General features: G+C 47.8%; 6 protein-coding genes across 7 annotated transcripts; 2 read left to right on the plus strand and 4 right to left on the minus strand.

Moving 5' to 3' along the window:
• Positions 1–725: 725 nt before the first annotated feature.
• ONS95_014568 (uncharacterized protein) lies at positions 726–1,247 on the minus strand (the record flags this gene model as incomplete). Its single annotated transcript, XM_058508227.1, has 1 exon — positions 726–1,247. One exon carries the CDS (start codon positions 1,245–1,247, stop codon positions 726–728), a length of 522 nt encoding a protein of 173 aa, XP_058355909.1.
• Positions 1,248–3,255: 2,008 nt separating this feature from the next.
• ONS95_014569 (uncharacterized protein) lies at positions 3,256–7,545 on the plus strand. 2 transcript variants are annotated; one of them, XM_058508229.1, is made up of 6 exons: positions 3,256–4,508; positions 4,559–5,050; positions 5,141–5,642; positions 5,692–6,052; positions 6,105–7,092; positions 7,145–7,545. In XM_058508229.1, the coding sequence occupies exons 1-6, from the start codon at positions 4,107–4,109 to the stop codon at positions 7,301–7,303; spliced, it is 2,904 nt and encodes a 967-aa protein (XP_058355911.1). In that variant the 5' UTR covers positions 3,256–4,106; the 3' UTR covers positions 7,304–7,545. The 2 variants fall into 2 exon arrangements, with proteins under 2 accessions (XP_058355911.1, XP_058355910.1); XM_058508228.1 differs by having other exon boundaries at positions 3,256–3,753; positions 3,936–4,508; positions 4,559–5,642.
• Positions 7,546–9,702: 2,157 nt separating this feature from the next.
• Positions 9,703–11,127, minus strand: MDH1 (Malate dehydrogenase, cytoplasmic; the record flags this gene model as incomplete). The annotated part of the gene is made up of 4 exons (XM_058508230.1): positions 9,703–9,750; positions 9,806–10,596; positions 10,692–10,809; positions 11,059–11,127. 4 exons carry the CDS (start codon positions 11,125–11,127, stop codon positions 9,703–9,705), a joined length of 1,026 nt encoding a protein of 341 aa, XP_058355912.1.
• A 1,284-nt stretch (positions 11,128–12,411) lies between these two features.
• On the minus strand, positions 12,412–13,263 carry ONS95_014571 (uncharacterized protein; the record flags this gene model as incomplete). Its single annotated transcript, XM_058508231.1, has 3 exons — positions 12,412–12,793; positions 12,846–12,956; positions 13,028–13,263. The coding sequence occupies 3 exons, from the start codon at positions 13,261–13,263 to the stop codon at positions 12,412–12,414; spliced, it is 729 nt and encodes a 242-aa protein (XP_058355913.1).
• A 2,308-nt stretch (positions 13,264–15,571) lies between these two features.
• TEF3 (translational elongation factor EF-1 alpha) lies at positions 15,572–19,578 on the minus strand. Its single transcript, XM_058508232.1, has 3 exons — positions 19,003–19,578; positions 15,928–18,819; positions 15,572–15,873 (listed from the first exon to the last, which is right to left on the minus strand). The coding sequence occupies exons 1-3, from the start codon at positions 19,191–19,193 to the stop codon at positions 15,750–15,752; spliced, it is 3,207 nt and encodes a 1,068-aa protein (XP_058355914.1). The 5' UTR covers positions 19,194–19,578; the 3' UTR covers positions 15,572–15,749.
• A 3,036-nt stretch (positions 19,579–22,614) lies between these two features.
• ONS95_014573 (uncharacterized protein) lies at positions 22,615–23,671 on the plus strand (the record flags this gene model as incomplete). The annotated part of the gene is made up of 4 exons (XM_058508233.1): positions 22,615–22,741; positions 22,817–22,868; positions 22,927–23,398; positions 23,465–23,671. 4 exons carry the CDS (start codon positions 22,615–22,617, stop codon positions 23,669–23,671), a joined length of 858 nt encoding a protein of 285 aa, XP_058355915.1.
• Between the last annotated feature and the right edge of the window lie 1,007 nt (positions 23,672–24,678).

Consider the following 24,678-nt stretch of genomic DNA (forward strand, 5'->3'; position numbering starts at 1 on the left):
CTCCGCTCAATCCAATCAGAGATGCTGGAAGTACCGGCATGATTGTTCAGATGGCAAGGAGAGACTTCCTTCACTTTGCTGTTTTGAATTTCATATAAAAAGTTCTATTTTCAACTGGACAAAGAACTATTTTTTTGTCTTATATTGTGCGTGCGACTTGTGTCGCGCGCGCGACTTTGGACTCACTCGCCCGACACCAAGTACTTTCTCATTGGTGTGACATTCCATCGAAACAATTTCAGCTTCGCTAATAGATGCCGTGTTCCTTGCAGTTGGTGAGGTTTCTTGCAACATGTTATGCGCTAAGGCTTTGTTAAGACTGCATCACATGAGCTTCTGACTGAGGGCATGATCACAAGGAACCCTTCTTTTGAGTTGTCGCCTGAAATGTATATCAAAGAGTGAAGGACTTCAACGAAAGTCTGGAAGGGAGCAAGCATCAATACAACTTCTTCTTAATCAGAACTACTCCTTCATATACAAGATGTTTTGACGCAACACCCAAGAATCCACCCACTTCCCGAGAGTACTCAATTGACAGGATCATTGCCAGAGTTCCGAAGCTGTTCCGCCAGTCTATAGTTTCTATTTTCCAATGAGAGGCATAATCAACCCATGCGTCCAGCTCCGCTCTCTGGCAAGGATTATGACTCCTTCTGTCTCGGTACCCATTAACTCCGAGATTCTATGTATTTTAAAGAAGAGATTAATAGCCAATCAAGACTTCAGAGACCATGAGTGTTACCGTATCTTTCCGTCAATTCATGAATATTAGCAACATACGTGTCTTTCTTTCCTAAAAGCTTAACCGATCCAACATCAACCCGACTTTCATCCTCAGTCGGCCAGCCAGCTACATCAGCAGCATAATGCCAAATACCCGCTCCCAAGTACATGATCTTTCCAGGAACTGGTCGAACGAATGCGGGAGCTGGAATCAGAGCGTGATTATCAGCCTGATCAGAACCATTACCGGAGACTTTTGAGGCGTGACTTTTTCGTCGAACAGCATTGACGACCCGACGGGCAATTTGTTGACCTCGGCCTCGAATACCTCTAGGTGCCTGTCGGACGATGGGACGACCGGTTGGGGGTGCGGCGTCGATGGATGCTTGTGGGAGGCGAGGAGGGTTGGAGTGGGGAGGAAGACCCATGGTGCCGAACAGGACGTCTCGAGTTTGTGATGGGTATTGCATGCCGATACGGCCTTGGATGTGGATATGTGGTGCGGGTTGACGTCCGGACATCTTCTGGTAGAAGAGATTTTAGAATAGGTGTACTTGTCGTTGGTGAGATGTTTACCTTATGATTGATCTTGATGGATTTTGGTCTGTTTTTGATGTAGAAAGTGCAGATATGTTTGGTCACTTATTACTTGTTAGCTTAGTGGACCAGAAGATCTAGGCTGTTGCGTGAAGATTCTGTGTGGTGTCGAGAACGAGGTCGAAATTACCTTCCAAAAGGGAAAAAGAATCTCCTCCAGTGATGCACCCTTTAAGTACCTTTTCTCAGCAGTCGTTTCTGCAAGAATCTTGCTTCAAAAGCTTGTCTCCATCATTCTACCCCTAGCCCTACCTACTACTCTTCTTCTAGTTCTACTGGACCTCCATTCCGATTCGCAGGTATACATCACCAACAAAGAAGAATTCACGGCTCGAGGTTTCTTTTCACGGCGTATGACTCGAAATAGATAGAAGTTCTAGAACAATAAGCGTGATGAGTATGCATGTCTGTTGCCGGATCGAGCGTTGATGTCGGTTCCTTGGATGCTCTGCCCGCTTCGAGGACTTCAGGATCATGCTTTTACATTTGCTGCATGAACTTACTTCATGCTGTAGGTTAAAGTGAAAGTGTTTCAAATATGTGGATGAAGACGGGGGGAGGGGAGATGATGACCAGATGTGTTTGAACCCACAGAAGGAAGTCCCAGCTATGAAAGAGAGGTCACAGATGAGGCTCCAAAGTACGATTCAATAATAGATTGTAGGAGCAAAATAGACTTTCGAAATGAGTTGTGAAGTAGCTTCGATCACATCAATCGAGTGCAAGAGTAGGACAAGCCAACTTGGTTCTCTTCCACCCCTAGCTCCCTCACACTCTCCCTCAACATCCGATTTCCCTCCTTCAGCGCCAAAGCCACGTCCATTAGTGCTAATAGAACCATTTTCCGCTAGAACTTGCAGAGGCCCCACAGCTTTATATCTCATCTCAACCTGGTTTCAAAATCTGCCTGCAGTGCACGTGACGGGGGGTGTGGTTACCTTCCAGTCATAGAGCAGATATTTGCTACAAACACTTGAACAATTTGAGCAAAATGGATATCTGCCAACATATAGCATCAATACTTCTTGCAAGTTGGATTGATAATTCTAGACTTGTTCAGACTTAGCTGTTAACCTGCTTGTGATTTGTTTGCAGCTGCCTTCAGACAGCAAACTCTCACACTTACAGATTCAAGCAATCATATCTGATTGTTCATAGTACAGCATCAACAAATAAGATGGAACAAATAAACTGTTGATCATCAAGTATACCTATGAAATTGACTGTTGCCCTCATTGTAATGACGTTTCCTCTTCGTTGTTCTGAACAAAGGTTCCACTGCTAATCGAGTCTCAAAGCAGCACCTGCAGTGCCACAAATAGATGGCCCCACATTTGTGGCTGGGCCTTGCCCCAGATTCTCCACCTGCAGGTTTGATTTGCTAGGAAGAACTCAGCGTCTCACGGAGCAGTGTATTATTGTTGACTTTTCTGAAAATTTAGATATTTTCCACTGTGCGTGGTATTTAGGTTTGTCTGCTGTAATGATACGTAAGTGAAATGTTCTGTTGAGGATTTGCTTCAAGGCTCTAGAGCAGGGACATCCAGACTTTTGGAGGGATGTTTATATTTGGTTGGGGGGGTATTATGAGAATCTCTATTGGTGAATATCGCTACCAGGCATTTTTGAACCAGGACTCGACAAAGCACATGCCGATAGAGTATCTATATGAGTACGCAGGTAAGGGTTGTGTAGCCAAGTCTCAAAGTGCTTGCTATATTTGGCAATGCCAGTTCAAATACCCTGTGAAACCCTACCGTGCTGACAGGATGATCAAAGAAGAGGAGAAAAAATCAAAGAGCCCCATAATACTGTACTGTATCTCGATAAAGTAGCTTTCCGTTATTGACATCGGCAACGGCAACCCACATCAAAGGAGCTATGGCCACAATTTGCCACAATCATGTCTCCACTTCAGCCTCACGGCTGCCTGTCCTTGTCTCCAGTTCTCCGCCTGACGCCTGACGCCTGAACGCCTTCTACTCGGCCTGAGTCAATGTACCATGTACCGTACCTACAGTAGGCAGAGAGGCCCTCGAGAGGCCCCACGAGGTTTTTCTCGTGGAGCGATACCTGATCCAAGCCGAAACTATCCTCATATCATGGCCATTTCGGGCATTCCGAGCTTCACATTCTGCCCACCTCTTCTCGCCCTTTCAGCCTTGTTGGTGTTGACAGGGGGGTCAGCCGATGACTATGACGCTAGTACAGCCTTACCCAATCAGTCTTGACAAGACATCTTCCAGTGCAGCTGCACTGCACTGCCGCGTATCTGCAGCTTGCAACGCCTTTCTCCAGTCATAAAAACCGTTGGCATAAGAGAACAGTCGTGTCATCGTCACCGAGATCCCAGCAGCCGGGTCACATAAGAAGAGACCCATCCTCGGTTTCGCCGTTCAGTCTGGAAAGCCGCTGGAGTAGAACACATCGGTAAGCCTACCTACCCGCTGATCATCCCGTCTACACTGTAGCCGCCTGCCTTGTGAAAGGGAGCCTTCCAAGTTACACCCTTGTTGAACCACCTTTCACAGCCAGATGTTGGTTGTTTTCTCTTCCGGCGACGGATCCTCATGTCCAAATAACGACCTTCATGCTAATACGAAGCGCTGCAGTGCCACAGGGATAGTGAATATCAAGCTCCGTTTGCAGCCACAGTCAAGGCAGCAACAAGGCAACTCTCCAACAAGCTGAGAGATCCTGCAACTCTTTGCAGCTTCCCGAACCTCAAATACTCCCTCCAACCTCCAAGTTCCAAGTTCCCAATCACACAGACAATCAGCATCATGGATACTCCAAGCACAAGTCAGAGTGAGCAGGTGGTCGAGAGAGAGGGCGGAGCTCCTGCAGCTGGAGAAGGAAGCTCAAGCACACAAGCAGAGATCAAGTCACCAAAATCCTCCGAGAAGTCGACTACGCAATCAAAGAAGACCAAGAAACACAAGGAACCAGACAAAGCTTGCAAGACCAAGTCGAAGAAGGCAAAGGAGGAGGAAGTCGTTGAGAGCGATTCTTCTGATAGCTCGAGCGACTCTGACTCTGATGATAGTGATTCTGATTCAAGCGAGTCAAGTGAGGATTCAGAAACAGAGACTGAGAAGGAGAAGCGGAAGCGTAAAGCGAAGAAGAAGGCAAAGAAAGCTAAGGACAAACGCAAGACGAAATCCAAGAAGAAGTCTCGTAAAGAGGTACGTTCAAAGTCTGGTCTCCCCTCAAGACAGCTTCTAACAGGTTATAGGTATCCTCAGATTCCGATTCAGACTCCGAAAGTGAGAGCGAAGTCGAGACCGATATAGAAGACGAAGATGAGGACGATGAGGTTGATGCGAATGCGGAACTTCAACAACAGCTTCTACAAATGCAGCAGATGCAACAACTACAAGGTCTTGGTCAGGCTGGTCTTGGAGGCGGATTAGGATCACGCATTAGACCTGGCCGCCGAGCCTTGGGAGGTTTGGGAGGAGGAGCTGCTGCTCGATTGCAGGCTGTGAGAAATGCTAAGCAACTGGCAGCTCTCGGTCTTGATCCTAGTGGTAAGAAGATCAAGAAGGACAAGAAGAAGAAGGGCAAGCGGGGCAGCAAGCTCGAGTTCAAGAGAGTTGATCAGCTGTGGGATTCTACAATCCACAACTACAAACTCACCGACACGGCTGAAGACGAAGAGAGCTCTGAGTACGATCAGTACCTCTTCAACGTCCGAAGAACATTTGACTGGGAGGGGAAGTACAAGGTAAGCCGTCCTTCTTGACATTTTCCGGCTTTCTGTGCCGAAGCCAACAGGTTACTTTGAGTCAAGAATATTCGCTGATATCTGATCTAGACTACTGTCGTAGACATCAAAAGCAAACTGATTAAGGAAGCTCTGACTGATGTTATGGACGGTGTTAAGGGTGTCAGTCTCGTTGAAGAGACACCTTGTGTTGACCCAAACCTCCTCTTCCTTTATCTCGAGGATCTTCGCAAGCTTTCCAAGGAGCTCAAGAACACGAAGATCACTGTCAAGAAGGGCAAGAAGAAGGCCATCAAGCGCAACGAAACTAAGAGAAAGCACCTGAAAGTCCTCCTCAAGTATCTCGATAAAGACTATGCCGCGACCAAGAAGACCTTGTACCCTATGCTGGAGTCAGGCTTGATTTCTTTCGAGTATCTCTGGGCACTGTACAAGCCTAATACCCTGGCATACACTACCACCTATGGCTCCGTCGATGAACCTCGCGCTTTCAAGATTGAGTTGGCCGAGAAGGAGTTCAGTTTCATGAAGGGCGAATGGTACAGCATCGAGGGCAAGTACCTTGAGTATGATGGAAAGACCTGGGGAATGGGTAAGCTTCATTCCAAGCATGTTTGCTTGATCCTACTGACAATATTTAGGCACAATGGAATCCGAAGTTCCGGCTTTCAAAGGGGCACGAAAGATCACCAGTCTGAACTGCTATCCCTTGAAGTATCATAAGAACGAAGAGAAGCTCCGAGAAGAACTCATCACGCGCGGCAAGAAATTCGTCTCTCTCCAAGGCGTCCACTACAAATGCCACGAGGGTATGGCTTACGTCAAGAAAAAGAGACAGGTCATCAAGGTCAACATCAACGGCAGAATCATGATTGATCCAGCAATCCATCGTCGGATCTTACCAAATTACAATGTCAGCACCGTCAAGCCAAAGGACCCAGATATCATCGACTCCGATTCTGATGAGTCTGACTCTGAAGGTGGCTGTTGCTGTGGCGACGAGTATGTCCTCCCGTCCCCATAAACCCATGCTTTCACTGACATCCTTGACCAGCTCCGACGAGGAAAAAAATCATACCTTCGAAACTCGCCAGAGCAAGGAGGACGATGATGAACCAAAGATGAAGATGAAGGTGGTTCTGGACGAGAAGAACGAACCTCGTCTAGTTGAAGTTCCAGTGGATGCCGACGGCCAAGAAATCGCAGTCGAGAAACTTGAGGAAGTCCCAAGCAAGATGGTCTCCAAGGAAGGCGAGTCTGCCGCTGTTGTAGAGGAGGACAAGAAGGCACTTCCCGTCTTTACCGACGAGGAGTATCTAATTGCTTCTCCTGTGGTTCTAGGATTTGCGTTCGCCGAGAAGCTTTGGCTTGAATTCACGGTCTCTGGTGTCAAGGAGATTGTCTGGAACGAAGGTGCTTACGAATCACTTGTTTTGGAGGACAATACGAAGGAAATTGTCAAGGCTTTGGTCGAGTCTCACAAGTACCATCCAGCAGAGAGCATCGACGATGTCATTCAGGGCAAGGGCAAGGGTCTGGTTGCGGTCCTTCATGGTCCTCCAGGTACCGGCAAGACTCTAACCGCTGAAGGCATTTCAGAACTCCTCAAGTGCCCACTCTACATGGTCTCAGCGGGCGAGTTAGGCACTGATCCTCGAACACTTGAGGGCGAGCTGCAGAAGATCCTTGATATCGCACACGCTTGGGGTGCGGTTCTTCTCTTGGATGAGGCAGATGTGTTCTTGGAGAAGCGAACCATTCAGGACATCCACCGAAATGCTCTCGTTTCCATCTTCCTTCGTTTGTTGGAGTACTTCCAGGGCATTCTCTTCTTGACCACAAACCGTGTGGAGACTTTCGATGATGCCTTCCAATCCAGAATTCACATCGCTCTTCGATATGGCGAATTGACTGCAAAGGCCAAGAAGAGCGTCTTCAAGATGTTCATTGAGCGTGTACGGATCCTCGAGGGTGTCGACACGATGCCTTTCACGGAGGAAGACTACAACTCTCTTGCTCGGAATAACCTCAATGGTCGCCAGGTATGTCCACTAACAACTCCTATTGCTGAGGCTCAAGCTGACAATTTCGTAGATCAAGAACACAATTCGCACAGCCCAGGCTCTGGCTGTCAACAAGGGCGAGCCTCTCAGCATGGAACACATCAAGCGTGTCCTCGACGTCTCGAATGCTTTCGACCGCGACCTCAAGGGAGGTACAGGCTTCGAGGAGGCCATGCGTGGCTATTTCTAAGCTGTCACTGCCCTCGTCCTTTACAACATGACCATCGTCCTACTTGTTCATTGCACTTTACTTCTCGTTTTCTTTTTCGATTCTTCATTTCAATTCTCCTGATTCAGGCAGAATTTTCACGGCGCATGATTATGGATATGACGGGTATGACATGGAAGCACGGCACAGCACAGTACAGCACACTATTTAGGGTTGAACTGAACAAATGGAATGGAATGCTATTTCGGCGAGCAAGCGAGCATAATTTGAATTTGTTGTTCATTTGCGAATTATGCTTTTTGATTTTTGCTCCTTCTGCTTACTCTGCTGGGACGAACGGAATGCGCTGTAATTTAGGTAGAACATAAACCCCCCGCTCTAGCCCTTCTGGATTGTTGGTTTGTGTGATGAGACGTGATGGGGTGTGTTTATGGATTGAAAATGCCGATACCGTAGATATCGAGTCTATTTCGAATTTTCTGCCATGGTTCGTGATTATCGGATTGGTTGATTAGCAAGTAGATGTCGTGCGTGGTATTGAGAACGGCGAGCGAAGGGAAGGGAAGTAATTATGGGTTGCTTGGGCGGCTGGCTGCATGAATTCTCTCCTCAATACAACATTCTTCATATTGAGTCTACTTGCCTGATATTCTTGAAACTTCACTTTCATTTCGGAGGACTGCTTGTTCATTGATCCGACTCACTGCTATATACAAGTAACTTCTCCACTCACAGACTTCAGCCGCGAAACCGCCTCACGAACGAGACCCTGTGTCCTCGGTGCTCCACGAGCAACCTTCAACCAAGATGAAATCTCTCAGCCTATTGCATTGTTGCACGCTCAAACCTTTCCAGCTGCTCGTCAATACCAGCACCTCAGAGGAGTTCTCCAGTGCTTGGATAGAAAACAAGCCAGGTATGATGACCTCTAACATGACAGTGCCAAATTCATTGACAACATCACAAGTTTGTTTGACAGCAGTGTGAATCCCGCCGAGAATTAAACCTAGCAGTTCTAACTAGCAAAAGAAGATATTTTATTAGCATGGGATTTACTCAACGACGTGACTATGAGATTTGATACATATTCCACTCTTTCAATACTTCAGTGCAGCTCAACTACCACATCTCACAGATTCAGTATCGTCAATTTTATTATCAACCACACTCAACACATCCATTTCAAATCCTAGTGTCATTAGCTACAAATCTCATGTAACTACCATCCTACTTTCGATACAAACAACAAGAGCAAAGTTGAGACGTAGGGAATTGGGTAGTGCTGTTCCATTCTGATGGGTGGTCGTACAGAATACAAGTCAACGCAGGGGCAGGAGGCATGATTCATGAGCTAGGTTGATTCTGCGGCTGCTGTTGTCCAGTAATGACAGGAGGAGACTTATATATTGCTTTGAGGGGGAGAGGGGGAGGGGGGGAGGGGGATCTTCGGTGGCGTAGGGTGGACTTGGATTTGGACATGGATGGTGAATGGCGAGACGTGTGGGAAAGAGAGGAGCGCTCTTGTCTGATCTCTTTTCGTATTCCGTCGAAGGTCGAAGAATCTTTTGAAGATTGAGGACATCGTGAAGGGGCCTATGAAAGCTATAACAACGCAAGAGCTTGCTAGAGATCTCAAGCTTGAGTATGAAAGACCAGAGTTGTTGCATGATCCTGGCATGGTCAACGCAAATAGGGATAATCTGTTCTGCCAGGATTTCCGCTACATCCATCGATGATTGGCACATCAATTTCAATCACAGCGCTCAAACTACCAAGAAGACTAACACTTGCTTTTGACAGCAACAGATACATCGTCAACACATTGCACGTAGATGAGACATATATTGTGAGGAAGAGCTACCTCGCTGCAACTCAGAAAGGATTTATACTTAAGGGATATCATAATATAGATTGAAAATGGCCTATTGACAAAACAGATCAATATGGATAACATCTAGCACCACGTCTACGCACATATTGCGTATTTGTGCTGGTGTCAAGATCCGATGTAGAAACGAGAGCAATATTTTGAGACAGCTTTTATGTAGACTGAATTCCCTCGCACACAGCAAATCATTCACTATACACTTACCGAGCCTTACCTCAAATCAACGGAGGTATGCACGCCATTCCTGATCCAGCTCTGAAGCAAAAGACACAGTAAGATGAAGCACAAAATATCTGCAAGAAAAAATAGAGTGGAGAGCTTTTGAAATCATAAACGAAGAAGCATTGAGGTTTGATAGTACAAAAGGTGGTGGTGTTTTCGAAATCTACACGCTTAAAATGCAGACTCCGAGGGTAGTGACAGAGGTGTTTTGCTGGTATTTAGGCAAATTATCCATCAAAAATTCCCTTTCCTTCTAGACGCCCGCCCCAGATCCCCTTCCGTATCCCCCAGTTTGTTTGTGTAGGAAAGTTTACTTTCCTGGGTTGGCCTCGACGAATGCAACACCCTTCTGGATGTTCTGAGGATATTGAGTCAGCATATGACATGTCAATGATGGGGATTGGATTGTTTACCTTCTTCAAGTCCTCCAAGCAGGCATCCAAAAGCTTCTGCTCCTCAGCAGTAACCTTGCCAACATCCTGGATCTCCTCAACACCGCTGGGGCCCAAGAGGACCTTGCTGGCGAAGAACTCAACACCTTGGTCCTTGTACAATGGGCTGTCGACGAAAGTTGGCTCGACAACACCCTTCTCACCCTGAGCAGCCTTCAACAAGCTCTCGGCGAAACGAGCACCAGCCATAGCCATAGAGAGGGTTGCAGATCCAGCACCATCCTTGGCCTTGACAACCTCGTCACCACCGAATTGGACACGGTTTAGGAGCTCAGCGTTACCGACAAGATCTGGGTGGTTGGACTGCGAGAAGAGAGGAACAATGGTAACACCGGAGTGACCTCCGACAACGGTAATAGCCTCATCAGCTGGGTCGGTCTTCTTGATCTCAGAAACGAATCGGGAAGCACGGACAACATCGAGGGTGGTAACACCGAACAGACGCTTTGGGTTGTAAACTCCCTTCGCCTTGAAGATCTCGGCAACGATTGGGACGGTGCTGTTGACTGGGTTGGAGATGACCAAGATGTTGGCATCTGGGGCAGACTCGGCAGCGGCCTTTGCGAGATCACGGACAATCGAGGCGTTGGTGTTGAAAAGATCATCACGGGTCATTCCTGGCTTACGGGGGACACCTGCGGGGATGAGAACGATCTCAGCACCCTTCAAGGCAGCAGCGAGACCGCTTGGTGTTGGGTCATATCCGGTAACCTTGCTCTTGGTGTTGATGTGGCTAATATCAGCGGCAACACCTGTATAAAGTCAGACTCATAGATGCCAAGTTGTGCCCAGAAGACATTCTTCCTCCTTCAGACGTAAATCTCCTCCATATAGAAAGTCGACGTACCTGGGGCGAGACGGATATCGTAAAGAGCGAGATCTGTAACCCGGGGGTTGAGCTTCAAGAGAAGAGACAGAGGTTGTCCAATTCCACCAGCAGCACCGAGGACTGTGACTTTCGACAACTGAAATGGATGGATTAGCAAATGGACAAATCAAAACAATGGCTTATTGCGTTGACTCCGGTTGCCAGCATTCAACAAAATGAATCTGCATCGCCAATGCATCAATTGACACCTTCAGAGCAGCCAGAACATTTCCATATATCTGCAGAAGTATATTTGACTCTGCGACCAGCAATTGAAGCTTTGCAGCCTCGGCTCGAGGATCTGGAGATAGTTCGGGGTAATTGCGTCTTGAAAGGTTGCACTCACGTCTCTGGCAGTTGCGGAGAATGCTCGTCTCTGGGCAGCGCCCGACAATGCTCTGCGTGCAGCAAACATTATGTGAATATGTGGTTGTTGTGGAGAAGGGGGATGAAGATTTGGGTATATGTGAAAGTCGGACGGATGGACTGGAGGGAAGGAAGAGCAGGAGTAGCTGAGAGAATTTTGAGCTAGGCGTGACCAGAGCTTCCGGTCCGAGAGGGATTGATTGTGCAAGCTAATCCCCGACCGGATGAAGCGGCGTCGGTTGGTCACGTGTAAAGTGACCGAAAACAAGATTTCGAGGTCGTTGTGAGAGCAGGTTTACAAGTACGAAATATCGACTTCTAAGAGATACAAAGAGAAAAAAAAATCGGATGCTATGTGAAGTATTATTGCTGTCACAAAGGCTGGCTCGGAAAGCTATCGACCTTCGGCCTCAACTTTACGCAATGACCCCTCTCCCCAGATTCTCATCCAAGACATCCAAATGCTGAAGAGTAGATCTATTCCGACTCACTTCGAAACTTCCAGGTAGAATGGTACTGATCTTAAATCATGTTTTTTGTGTTATTTAGTTTGCGCCATCTCTTATAAGAGCTCCCAAAAAACAACGAGCAAAATTGCAATAGCCACGCTGGCGTTTGACCAAAGATTTGAACTCCAAGTCTCTGGTGGCTTCCACTTCACTTAGTCTTCAACCTGATATTTATATCTACTACCCACTGCTTCGCATTCTATTTCAAGTTTGTTGCCTGTCATCCTGAAAGGTGGCTGTGCTCTCCTGTTTCAAGAGTTGCATTTATGGATTGCGGTCCCTTCGAACTTTATATCCTTCCATGCATGACCCGGAACCTTGTCAGAAAGCATCCTTCAGCCTCCACCTGGTGCCACTATGTTTGAAGTCAACGTACGCTCGAGTATGCAATGGTACCATCAATCTCCATTCAAGGCCCTCCGAGAAGTCGGACCACTCTGTTATTCCTGCCAGAGTGTCACTCGGGTCATAATTCACTAGACTCTCTTTCGTTCAAGCAAGTAAGACTCCAGAGAGGTTCTGTTTAAGCATTCAGCACACATTGATTGAAGTTGATCAATCATCTCTGCAATTTCTCCTACTCATCTCATCTCAAGCCAGTCCCCAACTTTCGTCATGCCATGAATACAAAACTCCTGCATATGCAAAGGCAATGCGTCCCCATCAATCCCCATAACAAATGAAAATAGAAGTATATACAATAGCGAGGCCGTATCGACGGATGCCTCAACTCCATGACAACACTATCAGCAAATCATTCATAACCATATCTTTTCAACCCTTCTCATTCAAACCCCTCTCTCATCAACTTGGAAGTTACCAATCTAGAAAGTCGCCTTCGCCAAATTCGCTTCGAAATTAGCATCCTTAAACGGCACATTCGCATCCCCAAAATTCGTATTCTCCAACGCCGTCCTCGCCGCAGCAGGCAAACTTTGCCATGCAATCAGCGGCTGCGTGCCACCAACAGCAGTCGTAAGACCACAGGCGTGGTTGACAGGGAATATACTCTCGTACTTGATGCGAGGAGAGGTTCCGGTGAGAGAGTAGCCGGAAGTGGCACAATCCCAGCCGCCGTGAGCGGAAGGACAGACGGCGAGGATGTTGGAGGCGTCGGTGCTGGTTGAGGAGGAGAGGTAGACGATGACTCCTTCCCAGTCGTGGCGGTGGCCTAGGCCATTGGATGGTGAATCTTTAGGGAAGTACCTACGGGGGATATATAAGTCCTGCAGGTTTATATCGACATAGATGTACTTACCAAGAGTACATCACGGCGTACATTCCGTTATGTGCACCACTACGGACATAGACTTGTCCGGTGCTGGAACTACATCCTCCGTTTGAAGCGCCAGAAGTAGCGAGTCCGCCACTATATCAAACATTAGCTATACATTCTCTAATCTCCAAAGTCACAAGACAACAGAGAAACGTAAAACATACCCTGTATTGCCAGCAGAATCCACAGCAGGGAAAGGCACACAGCCGTTGACAACCTTCAGCAAAGGCTTGTACGCAAGGTACAAAGAACCTAGACTTCCACTCGGCACCGTCTGTGGGAAACCAACGACTTTATCATGGCCAATGACAGCGCGCTTCTCGAGCTGTTGCTCAATTGGTGAGGCGATGACAGCGCTGGCGACAGCGAGGGCTTTGAGGAGGGAGGAGAAGACTACCATGTTGATATACTTGTCTCGAGTGAATGATTTATCAAGTATCTAGCTATTCTGATTCGAAATAAGCGAGTTGGCAAACAAAGTCTTGAGTGAGACTTGAAGAGGGCTAAGAGGATGAGAGAAGGGTGAGGTGGCGAAACACAATCAAACAGCAGAATCACAGCAGTTTATATCTCCTCTTCCCTCCCACCCATCTGGAGAAGAAGCTTTCATGTTCCTGGCCATCTTCTCCGCTGCCCCTCCTCACGAGATGGAAACATGACCAGGTTCAGGTTCCCAAATAAGTAATACCTCCATCCATTACAGGCCCGTGCTACCCTTACTGACAGCACCTACTACCGGACAAAGACTACCTCTTGCAGAGAGACGTTTCCTCCTCGGGAGATAATTTACCAATCAAATACTTGCCCTCACCACGTTGTACACCGTCCATCCTCCCTCTGCAACTCCAAACATCCTCCTGCAGTAGAACCATATTCCAGGCTTTCTTCTCACTAACCCCACCGGCAGTGGAAGCTTGGCGAAAGCTCAACTCACCTTCTCCGTTACGTCCGACCCTCACAAAACAATAGAAATCAGAACGTGACAGCCTCACAAAAGTATAAGGTAATTAATTACCTACTGAAGTCCCATTCTCTCCCTTCCACGCGGAAACATACCCCAAAACTGGGCCCCATCGCCGGTCTTCCTTGGGCAGTCCCGGGAGATATGATATGCCTGCGCATCTGATCTTAAACTTCCAATCTGAATTATCAATTTTACGGCTTTAGATATGTCGTCTCATCTTGTAGAGCTGGATTGAACTGCGTATGCATCCCGTATCTGGCTCCCCAGGAGTCAGTAGTGGAGATTCGTGAGAGTGGCTAAGTTCATGCAAAGACGTTCACTGTCTCCTCTACTGTCGGTAGGCTTTCGCTTCGCGGTAGCGCGGCGCACTCCTGCCCTGTAACTTACCTAGCTAGAGTCCCCTGATGCACCTATTATTGTCAGAACTGTAAGCGAGGGCGTGGGCAAGACCATCACAAGACCTTCCTGTTCCTGTTCTCACCTGCCCTCTCGTCGCCGACGATCTCACTGTAACGCATTACGCGTTCTGGACTTCCTCCACAGGAACACAGATGCACAATCCCCTGCCCGGCAAGGAATCTTCCTTCCATTCGGAGAATCGCCGGGGGAAGACACCTGGAGAAGAAGCCACGAGGCTTACCCGCGGCTTCTGATTGCATCCAATTTACTCTGACTTGAAGATCCGGGTTGAGATCTTTGTTGAGACAGATAGACTAACTCGCTTTTCCCCGGTCCAAGAGGCAATGAAGCAACTTGGGATAGCTTGTGGATAAACTTACTAGCCAGCCCACCTCGTTTTTTTTTTTTGCTCGGGCTCGGGGCTTGCATAGGTACACTCAGGGCAAGCAAAGGTGCCACGCAGCGGAGCTTTCCATGCACCAAAAAAGACATTACAAAACACTACAAAATATAGAACTCGGACTTTCGGGGGGGAGGGGGGAGTTGTTTTTATAAGAAAAACTTATTTTTATACTACTTATTTCTTAATAAGTAAGGAATTAAATAAAGATATATCAATAGATAAAATATATATTTTTAATTTTTAGTCAATTAAAAGGTAGAATTATCAAGTTATATTGAGCTATGTTAGAGAACAACTATTCGCGCATATATAGAAGTGTCAGGAAATTCTACTAGATTGTAGTGTGTTGTCGGCCGCGACACCTTTGCTTGCCGTGATAATTGCTTGCCCTGATTGTAGGTATCCGAGCCCCGAGCAAAAACCACGAGGCGGACCGGCTGGCAATCACATTAAGCTTCCTATACAGCGCAAAAACGAGGTCTGGTGCAAGGAAGGATTCATGAAGAGGTGGGTGAGTTCCTGGACGAAGCTTTCCGGCTCGGGCCTGAGATTATTACAGAAGGCTTGTTGGACTTTTAACTTTTCTTTCTTCTTCGTTTGGAAGAGGAGAGAAAGGTAAGGATGATTTGGGATGTCCTCACATCCATAAATCTATTCATTACCTCACGATTTTGTGATGAAAACCGAGTGTCAATTCTTTAGTCAAGTTAGAAACGTGGCTCATAGGTAGAACCAGGATAATTTCACTAGTTGAGGCTGGATTATGGACATATTTCTTTTCTATAAGATACAAATTCACTCGCGGATTTTTGCAGGCATGGATGGGAAGGAGGCGTCCAGATTCTGGTAAGGGTTGCCGCTATGTGTTATGGCATTCCGCTTCTCGCCAGAGGCATATGATTTCACCAATTGTTATTCGTAAGGTAATGTAAGCAGTAAATGTTCTTGTACAATTGATTTTTGTATTGCAATTTTGAAGTGTCTATTTGCTGATCTATCTTCTAGTCTGCAAAAACCATGGTGACCACGAAAGAGTAACGCAGAAAAACTCCGGAGACAATTCCCAATGCGCAAAACCCTACAGATAACACTTTTCCCTTCCCTACGTCGACTTGTGCATCTAATCATCTTCATCCGAAAAGACCTCCTCTCCTCTCTTGCGTCGGGCCATACGGTCCTTCTTCTTCTTCCGTAACTCGGCGGAAGTAAGCTTCTTGGCCTTCTTCGTCGACACAATCTTATTACTAGTCAAATAGTTAGCATATGCTTCAACGACATCTGAGCGGAATTAGACATACCCCATAGCATCAAACTTCTCTTCCTCATCATCATCGTCACCCTTTAGACGAGGTCCAGCACCCTGTCCTTGAACCCAGTTGTGGCCAGATGGAGTCATCTTTCCGTCAACAACGGCCCAAACTTCCTCAGTCAAGTTCTCAGTGAACTCCTTGGAGTGAGTAATGATAATAACACCACCCTCGAAGGACTTGAGAGCCTTGGAAAGAGCACCGAGAGAGTCACGATCAAGATAGTTGGTAGGTTCATCAAGAACGATCAAATGAGGACGTTGCCACGAGCATGCAGCGAGAACGACCTTGACACGCTGTCCACCGGAAAGACCCAACATGCGGGAATGGGAGATCAACTCGGCATCGAGACCGAAGTTGGCACCGTGAGCCTCAATCTCCTTTCGGACCAGAGGTCTGAACTGACCACTGGCAAGAGCCTCCTTCTGATCAACCTCAGCAACCATCTTTTGATGGGAAGCCAAGATCTCGGTACGGGGAATCCAAGCGTTGTCGGCTGTCATCATAGGAACCCATCTCTCGTTCTTCATGCCAACGTTCTCTCCAAGAGCGAACGAACACTCGTACTCGTAAGAGTTCTTGAACTTGCGGCGGGAGTGGATACCAATAACACGTCTTTGGGAACCCTCAATCTTGTAGATCTTGTCCATTGCCTTCTCATCCTCATCGGTGACGATCTTGTTGGCACGATCCATAGTCTCACGATCCTCACCAGTCTGGAAACGCCATTGGATGTACTCTGAAGGAGTCTTCTCCAAGTGGTGATCGATGTGTGCGAAAGCGTGTTGTTTGATGTATGCGATACGAATATTCTCGTGGGTGTAGACATCACCGATGGTTGGGATGAGTTCACCGGTCAAGACGTTAATGAGAGTAGATTTACCAGCACCGTTGGGACCAATGACGGCAATACGGGAACCGAGCGAACATTGGAAAGAGATGTCGGAAATCTGGGGCTTTGGTGTACCTGGGTACTGGAAGCTCATCTTGGAGACACGAACAATGGCCTTGGCCTTAGTCTTGACACCCTCGAGGAAACCTGGCTCAGGGAACTTGAATTCCATCTCAGAAGCACCAAGCTCAAAGTATGACTTGGCAGATGGGCACTTCTTGACGAACTCACGGACGTTACCACGGTAACGCTTGAGCTTGAATCTCTCGTAGTTGATAATGTGTTGGCAGACGTTGTTGAGGAAGCCAGTGTCGTGGGAAACAATGATGGATGTGCAAGGGGAAGCCATCAAGTAGTCCTCGAGCCACTTGACGTTCTTGACGTCCAAATGGTTAGTCGGCTCATCAAGGAGGAGAATATCTGGGTTTTCGAAAACGGCACGGGCAAGAGCCAACTTCATCTTCCATCCACCGGAAAGGGCGGTGATCAAGTTGGTGATCATAGCATCGGTGAAACCGAACTCAGTCAATTGCTTGACGACCTCCTCACGGGAAGTCTCGACACCAACCTCCTTCAACTTCTTCATGGTCCAGTCGATGGTGGTTTGCTCGGTATCAGCGGCATCAAGATCGTGCTCAACGAAAACAGTCTTGACTTCGCTCTTCTTGGGGAAACCCTCGACTTGTTCGTTGTTGATGGCACGCATGAGAGTGGACTTTCCGGAACCGTTAGGACCGCAGAGACCATATCGCTGACCACGCTTCAGGCGGAGATGGGTCTGGTTGAGGAGAATCTTAGCACCGTAGGCCAAGTTGAATGTGCAGTTGCAGAGATCCTCTCCCTCCTCATCATCAGCCTCCTCAGCATCTGCGTCCTCGGCAAGTGGGGAAGCCTTCTTTCGGAGAGCATCCACAACAGCCTGAGCGTCAGACTCAGGAATGATTGAGGCGATGTATGGCTTGATGTTTGAAGTCCAGCTCTGGGTATCGGCATCCTTCTCATCAATAAGTTGACCAGCGAGGGCGGAAACGAAGTCGAGGATTGGAGCGAACTTGTTAACAACAGCCTTGTGCTTGCCAGACTCGAGGATCTCCTTTAAGATAGCGGAAACGGTCGAGACATCACCAGCGTGGGAAACTTCTGGGATCTTTCCGTCGACAACGGCACCGACACGGATGAGAGTATCGAGACCTTGCTTGGTCTTCTCACGGGCTTCGGGGTCAGCCAAGTTCTCGTAGTTCTTGGTGAGTTGAGGCATAAGCTTTGGCAAGAAGGCCGCAACAATGTTGGGGTCCTCGACAAGCTTGCACATGTTGTCAACGATAACGGCAGACTTTCGCTTGATGGCAGTCTCACGCTCAGCAAGACCACGATCCAAAAGAGGAACCATAATGGCCAAAGTTGGCTCGTGAACATCAGTGACGAAAGTGGTGGCACCGAGCAAATGAATAGTCTCTGGGACATTCTCTGGCTTGGCGATACACTTGATCAACTCGGGAATGAAACGATCGATATCCTTGTTGACGATAAGACCGCAGACCTTCTCCATTGTACCGTATGCCATCTTCTTGACCTCAGGCTTGGTGTCCCACATGGATTCGGAGACGACTGGGATCAGATCTGGGACGCGGAGGGCGAGTTGTGATGGGGCGGATTCGACGAGAGCCTCGATACAGGTGAGACCGGTGATCTTCTCTTGCCATTTTTGAGCGGTCAAGATGGAGTTGATGATGGGTGGGAGGACAGCCTTGACGGCGTTGGCACTGACAGCCTTGATGATGGCAAGGGCAGCAGCTTGAGCGGCGTTCTTGACTGGGACCATCTTGTCACCAACGGCCGAGAGGACCGAGGGGAGGAGGACAACCAGGTATGGCTCGACAGATGGGGAGGTATCGGCATGCTCAGCAATAGCCTGGATGGCATTGAGAGCGCGTTCTCTGACGTTGCCATCCTTCTTGTTTCCAAGTTGCTTCTTGAGGGTTTCGACGGTCCTGTTGGGAGTCGGGTCAGCAATTGTTTAAATCCCCATTTTCAAAAATCCACAGTGCGACCGCTGAAGTGGCCACGCCTCTCCAAATCAGTGCGCAGACGCAGAATCCAGCACTGAAACACATAGATTTCCAAGTATATAAAAACAATCGACTGCTGTGAAAAAATTGCAAGGCTGTACTTACTTGGTTGGGGCGTCGTTCTCCTCGATGGGCGAGTTAATGAAGATAGCCAGGTTGTGGGTGGCGGCATTGATGTCCTCCTGAGCCTTGGAAATCAAGAGCTTTGCCATAAGTTCATCAAGGACCTTGACACTGTTTTGATTCTCTTTTGAGGCCATGCTTGCGGTTGCTGATGTATCGGTCACAGCGGGCATGTTGTAGAAGAAGAGAAGAAGGGGAGACGGCGGAGGGGATCAAGTGTGGGAGAGGGAGAAAAATTGTCGACCACTAGTGCGATCGTCGTTATCGGCGGGCCCGCAAAAAGGTTGGAGGGGCAATCGATACGCTGGAGAGAGTGTCCTTGTGGCGGGGGGGTTCGCAGCTCTTCTTCCTGCGCAGAAGAAGGTCTGTGAAGCAAGAAAGGAGTGAGGGGAGATTTGTTTGTATAGTGGGAGGAGAAGGGAAGAAATGAGCAAGACGAGAAAATTGCAGAGGGCGAACAGTCTTTAATACCTAATAAATTTCTGGCCTCTGGGTTCTGTCGAAAAATTATGGCAGGGGTCGGCGAACTAGCGTGTTTAGCCCGTCAGAAGCGAGTGGACTTCCTCCCAACACGGCCCGGCGAAGACGAGACCAGGCCAAAACAGTGAAAGTTCTTGCCACCGTAAACGTGATTTGGTGATATTGATAATGATGGAGAAGTGAATCCGGATATTGATTATTACATCGAGGCAAACATCCCCTCGATTTTCATCTTTGCTTATCAAAGTACCTATCCCGAAATTCACACTTTGAAGTGCCGCATTCTGTGGTGTGCACGACAAGAATCTCAACGTCGCACAGCAACCCCTTCCTTACTCAGCCCCGAATATGAGAAAATGAGCATGCATGGAAGGATGGACTATGGAATACAGCTTCGCCGCTTATCACAGCCTCGGAACCAGTGAAGCCTCTTGGATAGCCAGGTAATGCGATGCCAGACCACCACTAATTTTGCAGGGAAAGATGTTTGGGGCCCTTAATGTCGTCTTTGACCCCGGAGTCCCCCCAAGTACCCCAACACTTTGAACAAGCGTATTTGGTACGTCCAAGCATGAATTGCAATAGAAGAAAATTACGCGCCGGGATTGCCGTTATTCTGTTTGAGCCTGGACGTTTGAGCTCCGTCCGATACTGGCCGCGGCTGCAAGTAAGTTAAATGCCGGCATTTGGGGTTGAGGGAACGACTGTCCTAATCTCTATGACTCGAAAAAGGCCAGTTCAGGTACTTCAAATTCTTTCCATAAGATATCGGACTTTATCTCAAGTTCACATCAGCTCTTTCCAGCTCCCCTACCCAAGCACAAGATACTTACCGATCATCCATATTCTGCCTTCCAATCCGGACGATTCTTCGATCCCTTGCTCACCAATCACATCCCCACTTCCAACCACGATTTCTATTTCCGTTTACCGCCAAAACTCAATGCATGGAGTAGTCAGCCTTCACCGCCTCTCCCTTCAGACGTCCCAGCAAACATTCCCAGTCTGGCCATTACCAATTGGAGAGTCCGCATCTCTCCAAAAACAATACCCCACCGAACCCCTCCACAGATTGAAATGGATGAGTGAGACCTGATAAGCTATCGAAATTCGCGCTTGCCTTCTTGAAGACGGATTTGTGGGTCGGAAGATTTGGTCTTGGCACAGGGTCCTTCTCGCTTGTTTGCTTCCCGCGCCATCGTTGAACAACAACGCAGTCGTTATTCAACGCAGTCACTCTTCCTCTCACTCCTGCAACGTTTTGACTACATGCAGATAGCTTCAATTCTGACTTTCTTTAATCCGTCTCCAGTCATGTGCTACCAACTGTTACTCAACTGGTCAGAAATAGCGGTGGTACTCGAAATCGATGCCCAGGAAATCACGGTCGCTCATCGATGAGCGGCCCACTTGCTCGCTTCTTGAACACAACTTGATACAGAGAGCCGTGAACCTATCATTACGAAAGAAGTTCGGTCCTAAGCTGCACTGAGTACCCTTGTATACAGGCATTCGGGAGAAAAGGCTGCGAAATTGTTGAGAGCCGCATACCGAAGAGAGGGTCATTTTCACATATCAATAAACAATATAGATCGAACAAGTAACCTTCCTCCAAACACTCCATCATCTACCTTCTACTCTTCGCCTGCATCAGGTTTTTCTTCCTATTTTCTCAACTTTTGACTTTTCATTCCCATCTCCTCGCTCCTCTTGAGTGCCTCTTGAGTCCTCGCTTCTATCTCACACCTCCTACCTCTCCTCATACCAAGTTCAAGCACTGCTACATCAAACTCAGCGGCATGACCACCACCTCATGGTGATCAACCAGGAAACTACTTTGAGAGGTTGTGTAGTCAGAGGTTCGGCTTGGAGTAGGATGATGAGGGAAGAGGAATATTGAGGCCAAGCTTCACGTCCTGCAAAGCTCCGTTCGGGATCAGTCTGAGATCAGTAACGTGGTTCTTCTCAGGAAAGCGATCTGAAGGGGAAATGTCAACATCAACCAATAGCAAAAATCTCTACACTTTCTGCCCCCAAAGAGGCCAGGACATTCCATTTATCACCACTCTTGTATCGAGATACTCCGCCCGCATACTATAGCTCTTGTCGCAACCGAGAGGTTTATTGACATTTTGGAAGAGTCTCTGGATACGGAATTGGAAATCGCTTCTCCTCATATTCGCAGTCTCTCTCGAGTTATTCCAAGAGCTCTCGCAGACGGTTCTCCGAGCTATTATCTTATTTCTGTAGCTTCTTTGATTTGGCGTGCTACTGATTTGATTTCTGTTTTGAATCCGCCTCGGTTTAACGACACACAGGATGGTGGATGAGGATTTGATGAGCGATGATAATTACATGACGATTCATACAGCCCATTACTTCTGAGCACGGAACTAAACAAATACAGTGAGCAACTTACAACATTGTGAGAGGTAAGGAGTTTTATTCGGATGGTAGGTACTATCGGCTAGCGAGACTAGCTGGGGTGGCGGAACAGTCCTCCTCTGCGACGGAAGCATCCGTCTGATCAACAATTAAGGCGATGCATGTTCCCAGCAACTGCCTCTACTAGAGAAAGTCAATCTCACGTCTTATTGCGACAAAAATGGCCAGGTAGGTACTGTATTATCAGTATTCGCGACTGTCCTCAGGGGCGTCTCATGAGCAGCGACACTGATATGAAATAAAAGGGAAGCCACAAAAACGGTGTGACGGTGCGAAAGCCTGTCTATGTCAAGACAGGAAAAGTGTTGAATTGTTTCCTCTACCTTTCTACAATAAATTTGTTATTTCTACATCCACGTCGCGCCATCCGCGCACAAAACAAAACAAAACATGGGAAAACTACCGGCAGCCATCCGGGTATCCACCCATCTCCCCCACAACTGACTTAACCCCATATTACAGCCCACAGCTGCAGATCACCTCGATCGGAACAACACGAGATGAACCCTCCGAGATCTTAGAAGTGGGATGTGATTTGAGAAGTATAAGTAGTGAAGATGGATCTGCACTTGACAGCTTGGCCTGCACCGGCACCTCATCCGTTACTGGTATTAAGCTTCTCAGTTAGATCCACGAGTGTTGGGATCTACAAACTTTAGGACCTTTATCATGGCTTCTGGACTGAGTCTTCTTGGTGCGTTGCCTGCTGGCTTTAGCAGCAATGTCTCAGGGTCATCGTGGGCACATTATGATGCGAAGAAACTTGCTGTGTTACCTGGTCATTTCAATCGCTCGAGTACGTCTTCAATTCTCACTATACTCTCTATTGTCACTTCATACGAGAGACGAAAACTCACATGACATCAAACAGTCTTCGATCCGCCATGGGTAGCTGAAGTGGAGAATCCTTCTCTCCTCTCCACGTAAGTCCCTTCTTTGTGCTCTCTCCGCTCGCAGAAACCAAGGCTAATATTCTCCCAGCAACGAGGTCTTCAACACAAGCGACTTCATCGCCTTCTCCCCCTCCTTCTTCTCCCTCATCGGTCCTTCCGCTCAAGTCTCCCGCGAAATCTCCTTCGCAGACATCACCAACCACGAAGCCTCCTGCTACATCCCCTCAACGAAGCAGCTCTTCTTCGTCGCCTGGGGCTACTCCCATAACTGGCAGCTCGTACTCGACGTCGAGACCAACACCTTGAAAAACATCACGACTTCGCCGCCAACATGGAATGTTCACGGGTGTGTGCACTATGACGACTTCCTGTATGTAGCTACGGATGGAGGAGATGATGGTGAAGGCGGCCAGTATGCTATTATTGTGAAGATTGACCCGAAGAACTGGACGGCTGAGACGGTGATAAACAATTTCTACGAGATGCCGTTCTTGGGGTTCAATGATTTAGATATTGACCGGAACGGGAATTTCTGGGTCACGGATTCGATTTCCGCATGGGTATGTTATCACTTCTCCCACTCATTCCTTCATGTATAAGAATGGAAGTTAGTCTGACTCAAATAGGGCCGTGATGTAACGGCTTTCACCCCGCAAACAACACCCGCAGTCTACTTCAACAACGCCACCACCCTCGTCCCCAAATGGGTGTTCCAAACCCCTGGCAACGCAAACGGAATCGCATCTCATCCTCCTTTACGCTCTACATCTCCAGCACAGGGATCTCATCCGGTCGTCCCAATGTCAAAGATCCTTACAAAGATCGACAGCTGATGGCGTATGACACGCGAGGAGGAAAGCCTCAGTTGAGGGATGAGAGGCTGTTCAGCACGACCGTTAATAATTACTGTGATGGTGTGAGAATTAGTAAGCACGAATTCGTGTTTTGTGCGATGGGTGATGGGGTGGATGTCCTTGATGAGGAGGGGACGACTTTGGGGAGGATTAGGACGAAGAGTGATTTGGTGGGGCATCAGGCGGTTAATATAGCTTTTGGAGATAAGGAAGAGCTGTGGGTTGTTGGGAGGGGTGGCGTGTGGAGGGTGACTGGGATAAAGGAGGAGCTGAGTAGAGAGTGGTAGGCGCAGTAGGCAGTTTCGAAGAAATAGGAACGCTGTCCTGGCAAACTTGCTTTGTAGGGGTTGGCGCTGATTTCAAAAGTTATCAACTTAATGGCCAACAAGAAGGAAACAGATAATGATCAGTTAATCCGCCTTCTATCATGTGAAAATGAAGTGAAGCAGAAACGCGGTCTTCATAGTCTACTGCACCCCTTAACTGCTCACTGCTAGTGTATTTGTTGACATTAGGATTAAGCGAGGACAGAAAACGCGTCCCCACCTCCAAGAAATCATCTCCAATCCCCACCACTAGTTACCAAGCGTCTACAAAACGCAGCAGAACTATGACCGAGACCAATATATCATAAAGAGAAAGAATTCCGAAACTCCAGTTCCCTTGCTGATACCACTTCACTGTACCATTCCCCTTCGTGTTCACGTCCCGGCGAAGGAATATTGCAAACACATGAAAGCCGCAATTGAAAGGACAGAATAGCTCAATTAGTAGAGCGTCAAATATAATCTCAAGTTCAAATTGATTGTAAACTCCCCTCCCTTCCGCCATCCACTTTCCCACCACACCCCACCATAAATTACAACCGCCTCATGAACCCAAATAACCAAAACCCCTCCATCCGTGGGCGGCCACCTCGGTGGTTCAGGTCAAAGCGGCTCCTCCCATCACCAATCGAACACCAGCGCCATCTATAGCCACTAACA

The sequence above is a fragment of the Cadophora gregata genome, assembly GCF_030347475.1.
Source record: "Cadophora gregata isolate MNR1 chromosome Unknown scaffold_9, whole genome shotgun sequence".
NCBI classification, from domain to species: Eukaryota; Fungi; Ascomycota; class Leotiomycetes; order Helotiales; family Ploettnerulaceae; genus Cadophora; species Cadophora gregata.